This window comes from Lissotriton helveticus, chromosome 12 (genome assembly GCF_964261635.1).
Source record: "Lissotriton helveticus chromosome 12, aLisHel1.1, whole genome shotgun sequence".
NCBI classification, from domain to species: Eukaryota; Metazoa; Chordata; class Amphibia; order Caudata; family Salamandridae; genus Lissotriton; species Lissotriton helveticus.
Genome location: NC_136073.1, coordinates 601,662,118 through 601,679,012, shown reverse-complemented (window position 1 = coordinate 601,679,012; position 16,895 = coordinate 601,662,118). Strand labels below are relative to the sequence as shown.

The following is a 16,895-nucleotide window of genomic DNA, read 5'->3' as shown; positions in this document are numbered from 1 at the left end:
CTGTTATCTCGCTTTGGTCCTGGTCTGTTGCAATGAGTTTTTGTTCAGCGCTGTGCTGAGCGCAGGGGTTTTGTTTCTTTCCTTTTCTCCCCCCTGTCCTGGGTGGCATGGTCAGTCTGGTTCTTCCTGACCTCACTGGGCCCGTGAGGTTTAGGGAGCAGATCAGCGACTGTGACAAGCAGGGCAGAGTGCACGTGACAAGTGTAATGGTTTGTATGACTGTTCTGCATTGTGCTCTCTCCTGTGCGTTGTCCTGAGTGGCACCTGATCGCGCTTCTGGCTGCGCTTTGTTGTTGCCACAAAGGTTGTTGCCGTCTCCTCAGTGCAACAATACAACTCACTCCTGTGCTACTGTGGCACTGTAGCACGACCTCTGCCATTGACCGTTGACTGTGGGCACCGCTGAGGTTTAGGTGTGCAATGAAGTGGCCAATGCCCCCTGTGGGACAGTGCCTAGGGGGTCTTAGGCAAGAGGAGACGAGTGAGTGTGCGAGGCAATGCAAGCGGGTCGCTGGCTGCACTGGCTGTTTGGCTGACTTTGCCACCACCCTGTGCGCAAAGGACTCCCTCTGCTGTTCAGTCACCCACACCCGCCCCTGCCCTTGCTCCCGCTATGTGCGCTGCACTCACCGCCACTCACCGCTGGCACAGCGGTTCCGCCCGAATCAGATGATTTCAGCGGGACACCAGCCGTCCTCCAAGCAACACCCCAAGCACTCTAGCTCCCGTTCAGGCTGCAAGCGCGCCGCGCGGGGGCTGCTCTAGGCCGCAAGGGCTAAAGGAGCACTGAAAGGAGCAGGGCTGCCTCACTGCCTCGCTGCCTCTGCTCTCAGCTGGTGCCGGCTCCACACTCCGCTCCGTTGCTTGAATCCCGCAGTCCGTCCGCAATGCACCACTTATGACGGTCTCCCGTAATGGTGGAAAGCAAGGGAACAAGAAAACGGGCAGGCTGGTGCTGGTGCTGGCGGCGCTACATGGCAGGGCAGGCAGGCTGTGGAGGCTGTGAGAGGTTGCATGAAGCCGATCGCGGCCGCAGCAGCTTCTCCTCCTCCTCCTCGCGGTCGGCGTTTAGCGTCTGACGTCACCGCCGACAAAGTTGCTTTGCTTCTTTGCGGGAAAGTGAGAGAGCAGAAATGTTCCATAGTTACAAAGATATGGAACATTTCTGCTCTCTCATTGTGCTGGCGTACTTTGTGCTGCCTAGGGCCAACTCAGGCACTTTGCACCATAGTGCAAGGGTGTCTGAGTATCATTCAGGATTATTTTTGTGCATGAAGGGACACCTTCCTGCACAATAAAGGCATTTCCTCTGTGTATGCAAAAAACTATGAGGAGAAATAAAGATATTTCTCCTCATTATTCACCAAAGTACTAAAAAGTCACTATAATGTGGTGTATGTATAAACTGGTATATCTGGAAGATACACCAACATTAAAAACTGGACACCTTAAAGCATATGATTTCACGTATAAATGACTGTACTTAATATGCATACTAATAGATTGCCACCGAATGAATAACACATTCATGTCATTGTATACAGGCCAGTATAGTGCATGCATACCTGTTGCTTGTATAAGCCTTAAATAAACAATGTGTTGAGGTAGAACTGAATTTGTACGCTAAAGGTTATATATATATATCAAAGTACTTATTGCCGAGTACCTTTGCTTTTAAGGCCTGCAGAAATACCTACTTGATGTTGAAGTGCGCATACAACATTATTTCGGATGAAATCTAAATTTGAAAGTAACCTGAACAGAAATTCAGCTAAAGTTGATGCGCTTTCACTTGGAAAATGTGTTGCGAGGGCGATGAAGTTCTGCCATATCATAAATGTGCAAATGTCTGTCTCAGTGGTGGTTCCTGAAGGGTGTCTGCCTTCTGTGGAGCCTGCACATTTTTACATCAAGTCTCTGCGTGCCAAAAATGGCATCAATTTTAAGGTGATTGATCACAAGGCTTTTCTCATTGTTTGTTTCTGTACTGTAGCCTCCAGGAGAATGGTCTGTCCGACAAGAGCTGTCAGACACTGCTTAACATCACTAACAGTGGGAGTCTGAAGACGCTGGACCTCAGAGGAAATCTCCTCACTGATGAATGTGCTGGAGACATACAATACCTAATTCTGACTTGCACAAGCCTGACTGAAATAAGGTAGGATTCTGCCCTAATATGGCAGTGTTTGAGATATGTTCGCCTTTCAAATACTGGATTAGCAGAAGAAGTTATGCAGCAGATGCAGTGTTGTGTATGGATTTTTAGGCTTCACTTCTCATTCAGTTTGGTTTGTAAACCTTTCCTCTGATGCTCACCCTTTGAGGGCTCAAATAAATCAGATCTGTGATAAAAATCACTGATTACTTTCAGCCAATGGTAGCGTCAGCATTTTAAATCTTTTTAAGTTAATATAGGTGCACCATTCTATAGCCAGAGATCACACAAATTGCTATATTTTTTCCTTTAATGCAATTTAATTGGATCACCTCAGTGGCTCATCTAGTTGAAGCTTGTAAAGGTATGATCTCGAATCGTGGCACCTACAAGGTTGGTAAAATTAGAATCATTAAACTGGGTAATAGAGTTTTATTTAAATTCTTTCGACCAATGGCCTTTCGTGTCAGACAGAAATTACATTTGCAATGCATTTAAAAAACACAAAAAGTGAAAAAAATTTAAGGCACATGACTGTTAGACCTGACATCATTGGTGTGAGTCTCCCTTCCATTTTTGACGGATTGCCTCCTCTGTTTTGACATATTTTTGCTGGTTGATGAATTGGGCCCTGTGCCACTGCTAATCAGTGCCACAGTGCAAGTGCCCCCTATGTTAAATTGATATACTAATTGGTTATTCCATGATTGGGTTATTTGATCTACTGTCAGCCCCTTGTACAGTGCACCATGTGTGCCCAGGGCTTGTGGAGCAAATGCTGCTGGTGGGCTTGCAGCACTGGTGCCACCCACAGAAGCAGCTTGTAAAGTGTGTCTCAGGCCTGCCATTGCAAGGCCTGTGTGTAGTCTATGACTACCATGTCGACTTGGCCATGTGCACCCACTTGCCAGTCCCTAAACCTTCATTCTGCTTCATATTAGACACACCTATGGTAGGCCCTAGGGCAGGGTGCATTGTAAGTATAAGGTAGGACATGCTCTGATGTGTGTAGCATGTTCTAATAGTGAATTACAGCCATTTTCGTTTTTTCACTATTGAAGGCTATCTGTTCTCATAGGCCAGAATGTGCAGCTAAGATTGTAAAATTCCTACAATCCTAACTGACTCAGGGAACATGGTAGAAATTCGAGTTTAGTATGCCTGAACTCAGAATAATACAATACATCTTTTAGTAGAGTTTATTTTAATATTCTGTATTTGCAAATACCACTTTTAGAAAGCAGGTATTTGCTTGCCTAACCATTTGGGCCCGCCTCTGCTGACTTGTGTATTCCTTGTCTGGGTTTGTGTGTGACAGGGCTGGGGAAATTCCAGGAGACAGTCTGGGAAAGCCCAGGGGTGAATAGGGAGATTTACCTCCAGATGGGAGGGGGAGAGTGCACCTGGGACCTGAATAGGGCTGGGCCTTCCCTCTACAATGCTGGCTCCACCCCCTGTGGCTTGTCTGATGTCTCTGCCCTGCACAGTGAAAGGAGAAGGGGAATCCTGTCAACAGAGTGCTCCAGGGCTGCATCTTCCCTCCCCTGTGCTGGCTCCACCTCCTGTTGGGCGTCTGATGTTTCTGCCCTGCACAGTGAAAGGAAGAGAAGAGTCATGTAAACACAGTGCTCAGGAACTGGTTTGAACTAGGCAGAGGCCTCTCTGCCTTCAGAGAACAAAGGATTTTGGGGTATAAATATTGGGACCCAGTCCCACAGACTTTAGATCACTTCTGAAACAAGAAACCTTTCTGCCAAGTAGAAGAACCAAGGAAGCTGCAGGGGTTTGGACTGCCCCTCTGCCAGTGTGCTGTTTGCTGGGTTGGCCTGCAGTGGTTGCTTCATTGCCAAGGGAAAGGAGAAGGAACTTTGTAAGGACTTTCATCAACATAATATTCTCCAAGGGCTTGAACTGTGCTTGCCTCCTGCTGAAGTCGCCGGGCCAAAAGACTTCACCTCCAGCTCCCTCCTGAATTTCCTTGCTGGGAATTCTGACTCCAGTCACTTGCGTGCCGCTGGGAGCTGGAAGCGCAACGCATCGTGAAGAAGCGTGTCTCCGCCGCAGCTGACATCATCGCATCCCCGGAGATGCGAGCCTTCGCCGCATCTCCCTGGAAGCGTGTGTTCATCAAAGCTGTCTGCTGTCGCATCACCGGAGAAGCGCGACGCATCGAGAGAGTCGTCATCGCATCACCGGAGAAGCGCGTCGCAGGGCCTGTTGCGGCTCTCCCAAGTACAGAGTCGTCGCAAGGTTGCCTGGGCGTCATCGCATCGTCATCGCATCGCCGCATCAAGGGTGCCATCTTCTCGCATCCCACTGGATCAACACATCGCATCAAGGCGCCATCTTGCGCACCGCATCGGGCCCGCAGGCCGAGAATCTACGCATCACCTCCGCACCGGTAAGGCTCACGATGAGTCCCCTACTCTGCACCGGCATTGAGGAAGGACGCAACCGTTCACCCGGGTCACGCAACCGACGCATCTCCCCTTCTGCGAGTCCTGTTGCTTACTTTGCGTCCCGCATCCAAGTACTTTGTTGAGAACTCTGTCGCATCTACCAACAACTTGAACTAAGAGACTTTTATCATCTTTTAAGCAACCTTTAGTATAGTATTGTGGATTTTTGTCCTTTGTGGTCTTGTGTTTAAGTCTATATAAAGAATACCTATTTTTATAAAACCTGTGTTGTGTCCATATGTAGTGTTATCACTGTATTACTGTGTATAGTCACAAATGCTTAACACACTGCCTCTGAGATAAGCCGGTCTGCTAGTGCCAAGCTACCAAGGGGGTCAGCAGGGGTTATTAAGGAGTGTAAACCCCTTGTCCTGACTTAGAAGTAAGGGTCCCTATTTGGACAAAGGTGATAACCATTGCCAACTAGTGACCCCCAGATCTAACATTGGTGGTCAGCGGTGGGATTTGGACTTTGCATTTGTGTTTCTTATACAGTAATTGGTGTACACTACTAGTGAGTGCAGACTAAACGCTATCACATACTTTTTTTGATAGAATCCTTTTCCCTTGGAACTGTTAATTTTTTCTAAAGACTCCCAATTCTTACTACCATGAGTAAAGCAGTCTCTGTTGCATCTATGGATCTTGATTTTGAGGAAGAGAGGTTGGAAACCTACACTGTGAAACAGCTCAAGTATCTCTGCAGGAAATTGAAAGTTTCTCCACCAGGCATTTCTAAAAAGGAAGACTACCAAAAGGCGCTGAGGGCCTGGGTAGAAGCCAGAAATGTCCCTGATCTTGTTGTGGAGCCTGTTGGGGATGCAGAATGGCAAATTGATGGGCTAGAATTTCCAGCCAGGGGAGGGGTACCGTCCCCACCTGGCAGCAGCATCTCTTCCAAAGACCTGTCCCCCAGCCAACTGGAAGACAGGGAGAGAAATAGAGCACTGAAGCTGGAATTGGCTAAGCTTAAGATGGAGGGTCAGAGGGAAACAGAGAATAACAGGTTGTCTTTGGAAAGAGAGAGAATGAGAATGGAGCATGAGAGAATGTTGAGGGAGTTCAAGATCAAGGCCAAGGGCTTAGAGATCAGTTCCTCTGGTGGCAGCGCACCATCTGTGCCTTCAGATGGCAGGGTACATATTCCCAAGGATGTCATCAAAGATTTTCACAAAGGTGAAGATATTGGTCAGTAGTTTACAGCCTATGAGATAGCAATGTTGGCCCACCGGGTCCCTGAGAAGGATTGGAGAGCGAGGTTGTGGGGCCGCTTTGTCACTGAAGGTAGGGATACTTTGTTAGACCTGCCCAGGGACCATAGGATGTCTTAGAGCCACATGAAAGAAGCACTGATGACAAGGTATGGGTTAACTCCAGAGTTCTATAGACAGAGGTTCAGGAATTGTAAGAAACTGGAGGGAACCACTTGGGTAGAATATGTGTCTTTTTTTTGCAGAGCTATGGATGGTTGGGTGAGGGGTAGCAATGTTGATCTTTTTTCAGTTCTCTATGATTTGATTGCCAGGGAGCACTTATCTGCTAATTGTGTAAATGTAAATGTAGTAGTGCTTACATAGCGCACGTATCACCCCCGAAGGGGTCTCAAGGCGCTGTCCACATACCGCTGTGGAACCCTTCCTGGCCTTTCCCTGTGAAGTGCCCACTCCTGGACACCCCCAAGGTGAAGCCAGGCATCCTAGTGCTGCTGGGGCCGTTGTGGAGATTAAGCAAGTTATTGCCCAGAGTTGGGACCCATGATTAGAATAGGCACAGAGGCGAGAATTTTCAGGTCCGGGGAAATTGAGCCCAAGACCCGCCGAGGCGGGAATTGAACCCAGGTCCGGGCCAGACCTCTGCATCAGGGTCTGCCTCTCTAATCATTGAGCCACACTTCTCCACAATTGGTTTCCAGAGCTACGCCAGCATCTTGTTGATAGCAAGTTGACTAACCCTAGAAAACTTGCTGAGGAGGCGGACTGCTGGGTCAGTATCAGGGTCCACAAGGGTCTTGTGGGAGACTCCGCCAAAGGTAGGAAGGGTCCCCAGCAGAAGAGTGGGGGGGACAAGGGTAAACAGAGGGAGTTCCAAAAAGGTCCACAAAGTAAGGGATCCAAGGTAAGGGTTCCCAGCCTCCCCCTGAAAAAAAGTCAGGACCCCCATCAGGTAATCCTGTTCATAGGGGGCCTGTTACCTGCTTTCAGTGTAAGCAGGCGGGACACCGTTGGTATGATCCCCAGTGTCCTCAGAATGGACATTATGTGCCACCCCGTGCACCACCCCGTCAGATGGCAAGTGTAGCCCTGGGTGGGGAGGAGATGGGTGCCCAAGGTGGGTGAGGTCCCGCAGAAATGTCACTTGTCTCATTAGGATATTTTGAGATGGTCCCTAAGACTCAGCTGCCTGATAACACTAAAAAATACAGGCAGTGGGTGACCATCAATGGCCATAGAGTGTAGGCTCTCAGAGACACAGGAGCAAGTGTGACAGCTGTCAAGTGTCACTTGGTCTCTGAAGAGCAGGTAGTCCCTTATGCATTCTTCTCAGTTGTTGCCGCTGACAACACAGAGAGCCATTGCATGGTGGCTCAAGTTCCCTTTGAGTGGGGGGGGTCTCTGGTACTCTTCAAGTAGCTGTGAGGCCATCCATGCCTGTTGATTGTCTGTTAGGCAATGATTTAGACAGCTCCCCTTGGGCTAAGGTGGAGAGGAAGGCGCATATGGAGATGTTGGGTCTGCCTGAGTGGGCATGTGTGACCACTCGGTCTATGGCAGCTAAGGGTGTTCAAGAGACCCTGGAGCCTGAAAGTATGGCCCAGGGACCTGCCTTAAAGAGCGAGGTAAGGGGCGTGGGAAACCAGCCTCTATTGTTCCCACGGTCCGGTCCAGGAGGAGGCAGACCCTGAGGGGGATGCCCTGGAACCCACTGGTGAGCAAGTTTCTAAACTGGGGAACCTACCTGAGCTGACCCATTGGCAGCAAGAAGGGGGTCCCTCCAGGGAGGAATTTTGTGAAGAGCAACAGAAGTGCCCTTCTCTTGTGGGTTTGAGGCAACAGGCCACAAACCAGGCAGCAGGTGATCAGTCTGGATCACATTGGATCTACTGGGAGAATGGTCTCCTGTATAGCGAGCCTAAGGTTGTTGAGCCTGGGTCAGCCCGTGTGCTGGTGGTACCCCAGCGCTTCAGAGCCTTCCTACTGGGTTTGGCTCATGATGTTTCATTAGCTGGTCATCTGGGGCAGAACAAGACCGTTGAAAGGCTTGTCTCCTACTTTTATTGGCTCCAGATGAGAAAGAGTTTAGATACTCATTGTAGGGCTTGTCAAACTTGCCAGGCAAGTGGGAAAACTGGAAGGAGGCACAAGGCCCCTCTCCAACCTTTCCCTGTAGTCAGTACCCCCTTTGAACGGTTGGGCATTGACATTGGGGCCACTGGACCCCAAGACAGCCATGGGCAACAGGTCTATCCTGGTCTTGGTGGACCATGCTACCCGGTACCCAGAAGCCATTCCACTCAGGACAGTGACGGCCCCCGTGGTGGGACGTGCACTGATGGGGATCTTCTCCCGTGTGGGGTTCCCCAGAGAGGTTGTGTCTGACCGAGGTACAAACTTAATTTCCAATTATATAAAGTCTCTGTGGAAGGAGTGTGGTGTTACCTACAAGTTCACCACTCCTTACCACCCCGAAGGTAATGGGCTGGTTGAAAGATTTAACCGGACCCTTAAGGGCATGATCATGGGTCTTGAAGAACCAATGAGGCGTAAGTGGGACGTCCTCTTGCCATGCCTTCTGTTTGCCTACCGAGAGGTGCCACAAAAGTCTCTAGGGTTCAGTCCCTTTGAGCTTTTGTATGGTCACCCGGTAAGAGGACCTTTGAGTTTGGTAAAGGAAGGCTGGGGGCAATCTCCCAGGAAACCTCCCCAGGATGTACATAGCTACATGCTGGCCTTCAGAAACCAAACCAGGCGTTTCAGGGATCTTGCTCAGGCGAATCTGGAAGCCAGCCAGGAAGAGATGAAGCGGTGGTACGATCAGAATGCCACTCTGATTGAGCTTCAGCCTGGACAGAAAGTTTGGGTCATGGCCCCTGTGGAGCCTTGTGTGCTCCAAGACAGGTGGACTGGTCCATATGAGGTGGTGGAGTGCAAGAGTGATGTCACCTACCTGGTGAACTTGCGGTCTCCAAGGAACCCCTTGAGGGTCCTTCATGTTAACCGCCTGAAGCCCCACTTAGAAAGGTCCGAAGTGGGCATGCTCCTAGCAACAGATGATAGAATGGAGGAGGAGACCGAGCCTCTTCCTGACCTCCTGTCTGCAACAGAGCAAGATGGGTCAGTTGATGGTGTCAACCTCTCTGCCACACTAACCCCTGATCAGCAGCAAGATTGTCGCCAACTGTTGGGGCAATTCTCTGATCTATTTTCCTTGGTTCCTTGTGTCACAGATTGGTGCGTCCATGATGTGGACACTGGTGACAGTCCTCCTGTGAAGCACAAGGCTTACAGAGTGACTGACAAGGTTAGGGCTTACATTAAGGAGGAAATCTCCAAGATGTTTGCTTTAGGGGTCATTGAGTCCTCCAACAGTCCTTGGGCCAGCTCAGTGGTCTTGGTCCCAAAGGCTGCCTCGCCGGGTGCCACATCTGAACTCCGGTTCTGTGTGGACTACAGAGGGCTCAATTCAGTCACCAGGACTGACGCACACCCCATCCCCAGAGCTGATGAGCTCATTGATCGGCTAGGGGCTGCACGGTACCTCAGCACGTTTGATTTGTCGTTTGGATACTGGCAGATCACCTTGACCGATGGGGCTAAGGAGAGATCAGCATTCTCCACACCAGATGGGCACTACCAATTCCGGGTTATGCCCTTTGGGATGAAGAATGTCCCTGCCACCTTTCAGAGGTTGGTCAACCAGGTGTTGGCTGGACTGGAGGATTTCAGTGCTGCCTACCTGGATGACATTGCAGTGTTCAGCGCCAGTTGGGAGGAACACTTGCAGCACCTCTGGGAAGTGTTGATGGCACTGCGCAAGGCAGGCCTCACGATCAAGGCAAGTAAGTGTCAGATCGGGCAGGGCTCCGTTGTGTACTTGGGTCCTCAGGTAGGAAGCAGCCAGGTGGCACACCTACAACCCAAGATTGATACCATCTGGCATGGGAACCCCCAAAGACTCAGACACAGGTGAGAGCCTTTTTAGGACTCACGGGGTACTACAGGAGGTTTGTCAAAGGGTATGGCAACATTGTTGCACCTTTGACTGAGCTGACTTCCAGGAAGCAGCCCAAGAAAGTGAACTGGACTGACACCTGTCAGAAAGCTGTTGATGCCCTGAGGACTGCCATGTGCACAGCACCCGTGCTTCAGGCACCCAACTTCTCAAAAGAATTCATTGTACAGACAGATGCTTCAGAGCATGGTGTGGGGGCTGTTCTATCACAGATTACTGAAGAGGGCTTTGACCAACCTGTAGCCTGCATCAGTAGGAGGTTATTTCCACGGGAACAGAGGTTGAGTGCAATTGAGCGTGAGGCATTTGCTGTGGTTTGGGCACTGAAGAAGTTGAGACCATACTTGTTTGGGACTCACTTCAGGGCTCAGACCGTCCACAGGCCCCTTAGATGGCTGATACAGATGAGAGGTGAGAACCCAAAGTTGTTGAGGTGGTCCATCTCCCTACAGGGCATGGACTTTACGGTGGAACACCGCCCTGGTAGAGAACATGCCAACGCTGATGGTCTGTCCAGATTTTTCCACCTTAGTGGAGAGAACTCCCAAGAGGAAGGGTAGTTCTCCCCACATTTCAGCTGGAGGGGACACATGTTAGACCTGACATCATTGGCGTGAGTCTCCCTTCCATTTTTGACGGATTGCCTCCTCTGTTTTGACATATTTTTGCTGGTTGTATGTTTTGGGCCCTGTGCCACTGCTAATCAGTGCCACAGTGCAAGTGCTCCCTATGTTAAATTGATATACTAATTGGTATTCCATTATTGGGTTATTTAATCTACTGTTAGCCCCTTGTACAGTGCACCATGTGTGCCCAGGACTTGTAGAGCAAATGCTGCTGGTGGGCTTGCAGCACTGGTTGTGCCACCCACAGAAGCAGCTTGTAAAGTGTGTCTCAGACCTGCCATTGCAAGGCCTGTGTGTAGTCTGTGACTACCATGTCGACTTGGCCAAGTGCAGCCACTTGCCAGTCCCTAAACCTTCCCTTTGCTTCATATTAGACACCCCTATGGTAGGCCCTAGGGCAGGGTGCATTGTAAGTATAAGGTAGGACATGCTCTGATGTGTGTAGCATGTTCTAATAGTGAATTACAGCCATTTTCGTTTTTCACTATTGAAGGCTACCTGTTCTCATAGGCCAGAATGGGCAGCTAAGATTGTTACATTCCTACAATCCTAACTGACTCAAGGAACATGGTAGAAATTCGAGTTTAGTATGCCTGAACTCAGAATAATAAAATACATCTTTTAGTAGAGTTTATTTTAATATTCTGTGTTTGCAAATACCACTTTTAGAAAGCAGGTATTTGCTTGCCTAACCATTTGAGCCCGCCTCTGCTGACTTGTGTATTCCTTGTCTGGGTTTGTGTGTGACAGGGCTGGGGAAATTCCAGGAGACAGTCTGGGACAGCCCAGTGGTGAATAGGGAGATTTACCTCCAGACAGGAGGGGTAGAGTGCACCTGGGACCTGAATAGGGCTGGGCCTGCCCTCTACAATGATGGCTCCACCCCCTGTGGCTTGTCTGATGTCTCTGCCCTGCACATTGAAAGGAGAGGGGGAATCCTGTCAACAGAGTGCTCCAGAGCTGCATCTTCCCTCCCCTGTGCTGGCCCCACCTCCTGTGGGGTGTCTGATGTTTCTGCCCTGCACAGTGAAAGGAAGAGAAGAGTCATGTAAACACAGTGCTCAGGAACTGGTTTGAACTAGGCAGAGGCCTCTCTGCCTTCAGAGAACAAAGGATTTTGGGGTATAAATATTGGGACCCAGTCCCACAGACTTTAGATCACTTCTGGAACAAGAAACCTTTCTGCCAAGGAGAAGAACTAAGGAAGCTGCAGGAGTTTGGACTGCCCCTCTGCCAGTGTGCTGTTTGCTGGGTTGGCCTGCAGTGGTTGCTTCTTTGCCAAGGGAAAGGAGAAGGAACTCTGTAAGGACTTTCATCTACAGAATATTATCCAAGGGCTTGAACTGTGCTTGCCTCCTGCTGAAGTCTCAGGGCCAAAAGACTTCACCTCCAGCTCCCTCCTGAATTTCCTTGCTGGGAATTCTGACTCCAGTCACTTGCGTGCCGCTGGGAACTCGAAGTGTGACGCATCGAGAAGAAGCGTGTCGCCGCCGCAGCTGACATCATCGCATCGCTGGAGAAGCGAGCCTTCGCCGCATCTCCCTGGAAGCGTGTGTTCATCGAAGCGGTCTGCTCTCGCATCCCTGGAGGAGCGCGATGCATCGAGAGTCTCGCCATCGCATCACCGGAGAAGCGCGTCGCAGGGCCTGTCGGGGCTCTCCCAAGTACAGAGTCGTGGCAAGACTGCCAGGGCATCATCGTCATCGCATCACCGCATCAACGGTGCCATCTTCTTGCATTGCAACTAAATTGGCGCATCGCATCAAGGCGCCATCTTGTGCACCGCATCGGGCCCTCAGGCCGAGAATCTACGCATCACCTACGGACCGGTAAGGCTCACGACGAGTCCCCTACTCTGCGCAAGCACTGATCAAGGATGCAACCGTAACCCCGGGTCATGGAATCTACGCATCTCCCCTTCTGCGAGTCCTTTTGCTTAGTTTGTGTCCCACATCCAAGTACTTTGTTGAGAACTTTGTCGCATCTACCAACAACTTGAACTAAGAGACTTTTATAATCTTTTAAGCAACCTTTAGTATAGTATTGTGGATTTTTGTTGTTTGTGATCTTATGTTTAAGTCTATATAAAGAGTACCTATTTTTATAAAACCTGTGTTGTGTCCATCTGTAGTGTTATCACTGTATTACTGTGTATATTCACAAATGCTTAACACACTGCCTCTGAGATAAGCCTGTCTGCTCGTACCAAGCTACCAAGGGGGTGAGCAGGGGTTATTAAGGAGTATAATCCCCTTGTCCGGACTTAGAAGTAAGGGTTCCTATTTGGACAAAGGTGATTGCCAACTAGAGACCCCCAGATGTAACAATGACTTTTACATTTTCTACATAATTTCAACACATTGATAAGCAGCAGAATGCGTTTAAATGCTTCTGCTTGCTGTTTTGATTATCTCTATTAAATGTCCACAGGAGCCATGAAGAAGCCTTATATCTGTAGTCCCAAAAATGTCTGGGTTTCTGGATTTGGAGTCACCTGGGCTTATTTTTTAATAAATCCTCTGATCTACGGACGCCCTCCAACGTGTGTCTTGATCATTGGGATGTTGAAATAAGGGGCTACTATGTCAGTTTGTTGTGTTCCTCCACTCTAGGCGTTATCCAGGCATGTCTTTGCAATGCTGTTCAATTTTCGCTTGCTTCCCTTTTGGTCTTTGCAGTGGGTAATAATGGTTATGTCTGTGTTAGGGCAGGAATGTTCCCTGCATGGTAAATGGATATGGTGATACAAAAGGGGATGATGGACGGAGCGTTTGAGCAAATCAAACACTCACCCCCAGTCAACTGATCTGGGTTTAATCCATCACCGTTCTTTATCTCACTCTGCCACCCCAGTTCAGACATGGCCATATGCAAATCAGTCTGCCCCTATGCCTCATGGGAACAGTCTAGCCCGAACTGCCAAGCCATGTCTTTCCTGGACCGGAAACAAGCATCCTGGGACCGGTTTCGGATTCATAATCCTCGTCAGCCAGGCTTTCTTGAATCTAGTGGCAAAGTGAGCAAGGGACTCATGTCTGAGCATACCCTGCCAACTTATGGCGAACAAGGTCAAGGCTGATTTGCATATGGCCATGTCTGAACTGGGGTGGTGTGGAGTGCAAATAAACGATGGATTTAGGCCCAGATCTCTGTACTGGGGTGAATGTATGACATTGTTCTGCATTCTGTCCATCAACTGTTGTTTTTGCATTTGTCACCCCGAGTGGGACGGGTATTCTCAGACGTGAGTCCCGTGCTCCCCACACCACTGGAGTCAAGCTATCCTGGCTGATGACGGCTCATAGCCAGAAACCGGTCCTAGGATGCTTGATTCCGGTCCAGGGAAGACATGGCTTGGCAGTTCGGGCTGGACGGTTCCCATGAGGCACAGGGTCAAGGCTGATTTGCATATAGCCATGTCTGAACTGGGGTGTTGTGAAGTGCAAAAAAACGATGGATTTAGGCCCAGATCTCTGTACTGGGGTTAATGTATGACATTGTTCTGCATTCTGTCCATCAACTGTTGTTTTTGCATTTGTCACCCCGAGTGGGACGGGTATGCTCAGACGTGAGTCCCGTGCTCTCCACACCACTGGAGTCAAGCTATCCTGGCTGATGACGGCTCATAGCCAGAAAGCGGTCCTAGGATGCTTGATTCCGGTCCAGGGAAGACATGGCTTGGCAGTTCGGGCTGGACGGTTCCCATGGCCATGTCTGAACTGGGGTGGTGTGGAGTGCAGAAAAACTATGGATTTAGGCCCAGATCTCTGTACTGGGGTGAATGTATGAAATTGTTCTGCATTCTGTCCATCAACTGTTGTTTTTGCATTTGGTAAATGGATATGTATCCCTGCCCTGAGGGCCCACTGCATGTCAAACTGGTATCCTAAGTTTTATTTTGGCCCGTGCATCTTGCTAATTTGGTGTGCACGCAGAAGCATAAGCATAGGTTTTCCATGACAATGCAAAGTACAAGACTTGTTCTGTGACCTGGAGGGGCGCAGCAAACATGTCCTAATAGCAGGACTAGCCGGTCCATTGGGGGTGAGGGGCCACGCCCCTCCACCTTTCGCCCCTCATGAACAGAATTTAGCACAGGCTCCTGGCTGCCTGAGCTGAACTTTGCTGGGCTGAAGAAGTCACAGCTCCTGTGGGCGTGGCGTCCTCTGCTTAACAAAGGCCCATGAGGCACTCCACTCAGTGACAAGGGGTAGCATCACTGATTACCTCGCACCTGGGTACTTCAGTTTTGAGCCCTGAAGCGCTCAGGGTAGAGTGTCAATCAGTGACACTTAATCACAGAGTGGGGTGGGGTTAGCAGTCTCACTGACTTTGTCCCACTCTGTGATGAAGTTGGGACTGCTGCCTTACCTCATTGGGTGTCCTTAGGTCAGCCACTGAGGAAAGGCACCAGTCCCAAGCCTTCTAGAACCTTCGAGACACAGCTGGCTGCAGGTAAGTGTTTGTTTGTTTTTTAAACTGTTGGGTGTGTGTGTGCCTGTATGTATGAATGTTTGATGAAGAGTGTTGTGAATGGATGTGTTTGTGTCCATGAATGCGTGTATGTATGAACGTTTGGTGAAGAGTGTTGTGAATGAATGTGTTTGCGTGTGTATGAATACATTGCTTTAAGTGTTATGTGTATGTGTGCGTGAGTGAGAGTGCGTCCCGTTCGCCCCCTCCTTGCAAAACTTACAGACCGCCATTGCGTAATAGAGTCAATGGACTACTGTCAATGTCCTGAGTATATCCGTAAGGCAGTGGTGGCAGCATATCAAGTATTGTATTTTATAGTTTGACAGGATCTTTTTCTCTGTCAGTGAGAATTTGATGCACTGACCCCATGGTGTAAAGTTCTGCTGTTATGTAAAAGCCTGAGGCTTTCATTGACGTTCTGTGTGTGTGTGTGCCAAGTTATTTTATGTGCAGGGTGAAGTACATGTATTGTAGTACGACTTTGCGTCTGGTATGAGTCTAAGTACTCTGCTCCTGATTCAATATGGCACAAGATTTAGGATGAGGATAGCTTCCCCAGACAGTGGAAATGGGCCACCTGCATTCCCCTGGTTGGATGTTAGCTAACTAGATACTGAAGTCAGGTGAATAGAAACATGTCTCTTTTTGCTTGATCACCCCCTATTTTTCTGGACTGATTCTACTATTTTTGTTTTTTTACTCTGTGCACTGGGACCCTGCTAACCAGAGCCTAGTGCATGTGCTGTGACTCCTAAAACATGTCTAAATTGCCTATGCTCCTAATTAGCATATTTAACTTACCTCTAAACCCCCAGTATATATTAGTACAAAGTGCACCCATGGCTTGTACATTGAATGTCACTAGTAGACTGCAGCACAACACTGGAGTAACAGTGCAAAACAGGACTACAGGCCTACCAGGGTAGCACGAAAAAGGAAAGGGGTACTGTGTCCTTTTAGCTCTTTCAGCTCTATGAACAATTAAAAATGTGCTAACATTCGTGCCAAGAATTTTCAATTCTATTAAGGACAGGAGGCGAGGATTATGCGTTCTCTATTTCTTTACTGAAAAAACACAGCAGCCAATCAGCACACGGTAAAAAAAATATGAACTACAATACCCATGATACCTGGGCAACCATAGAGTACACAACAGTATATAAAGAGTCATAGAGGTCACAACTTCCTCTTTCTTTGTCCATAACAGTCAATCATGTAAAAGTAAAAAATGATAGAAGAAAAACCCAAAGGATCCACGAAGAACATCACGCTGAAAGGTCATCCACAGGCCGAAGTGAAGAGGCAACATCCGGAGTCCTCTGGGACGAACCAAGACCAGCAACTGGAGAAGATGAATCCAAACTTCATTTAAGGTCTGAGACTGAAAGGAGTAAAACAGAGTCGTAATACCCAAACCCATAATGGAATAAAACAGAAACCATGATAGGGCGGGATACATTGCATAGAACAGTTAGAAAACATGGCATATCATAAATGTACAAAACAAATGCAATCAACAGTCAGAAAACAAGGGTGGGATAATCCTCGCCTCCTGTCCTTAATAGAATTGAAAATTCTTGGCACGAATGTTAGCAAATTTTTTATTCTATGGCAGGACGGAGGCTCCGATTATGCTTGCTTAAAGCTTAGCCACCACCACTGAAGCAACATCTACAATTGGTTTAAAATAGAAGGTCTTGAACACAGATTCAGAAGACCAGTCAGCGGCCTTCATGATATCATGAAGACCGACACCCAAGGAAAAAGCTTTGGAAGCCATGGCCCCCCGTGTTGAATGGGCACCGAAGAGGGAAACATCAATACCCTGTTGGCACCCTCTTTATGGAACTCCCTACCCCAATCTTTGCGCTCTGAACTGTGCTTTCTGAAATTCCGTAATGGAATTAAAACTTGGCTTTTTGATATCTAATCTCCTGGTCTGACATTCCT

The 16,895-nt window shown here is 48.7% G+C and overlaps 1 protein-coding gene across 3 annotated transcripts in view; it reads left to right on the top strand.

The window, feature by feature from the left end:
- The window catches only part of LOC144798550 (NACHT, LRR and PYD domains-containing protein 3-like), a 925,301-nt gene that overhangs the window by 864,252 nt on the left and 44,154 nt on the right, over positions 1 to 16,895 (top strand). For all 3 annotated transcript variants that reach the window (XM_078669484.1, XM_078669486.1, XM_078669485.1), the window contains exon 9: positions 1,994 to 2,158. In XM_078669484.1, coding sequence (XP_078525610.1) covers positions 1,994 to 2,158 — 165 coding nt within the window. The remainder of the gene's footprint in view (positions 1 to 1,993; positions 2,159 to 16,895) is intronic.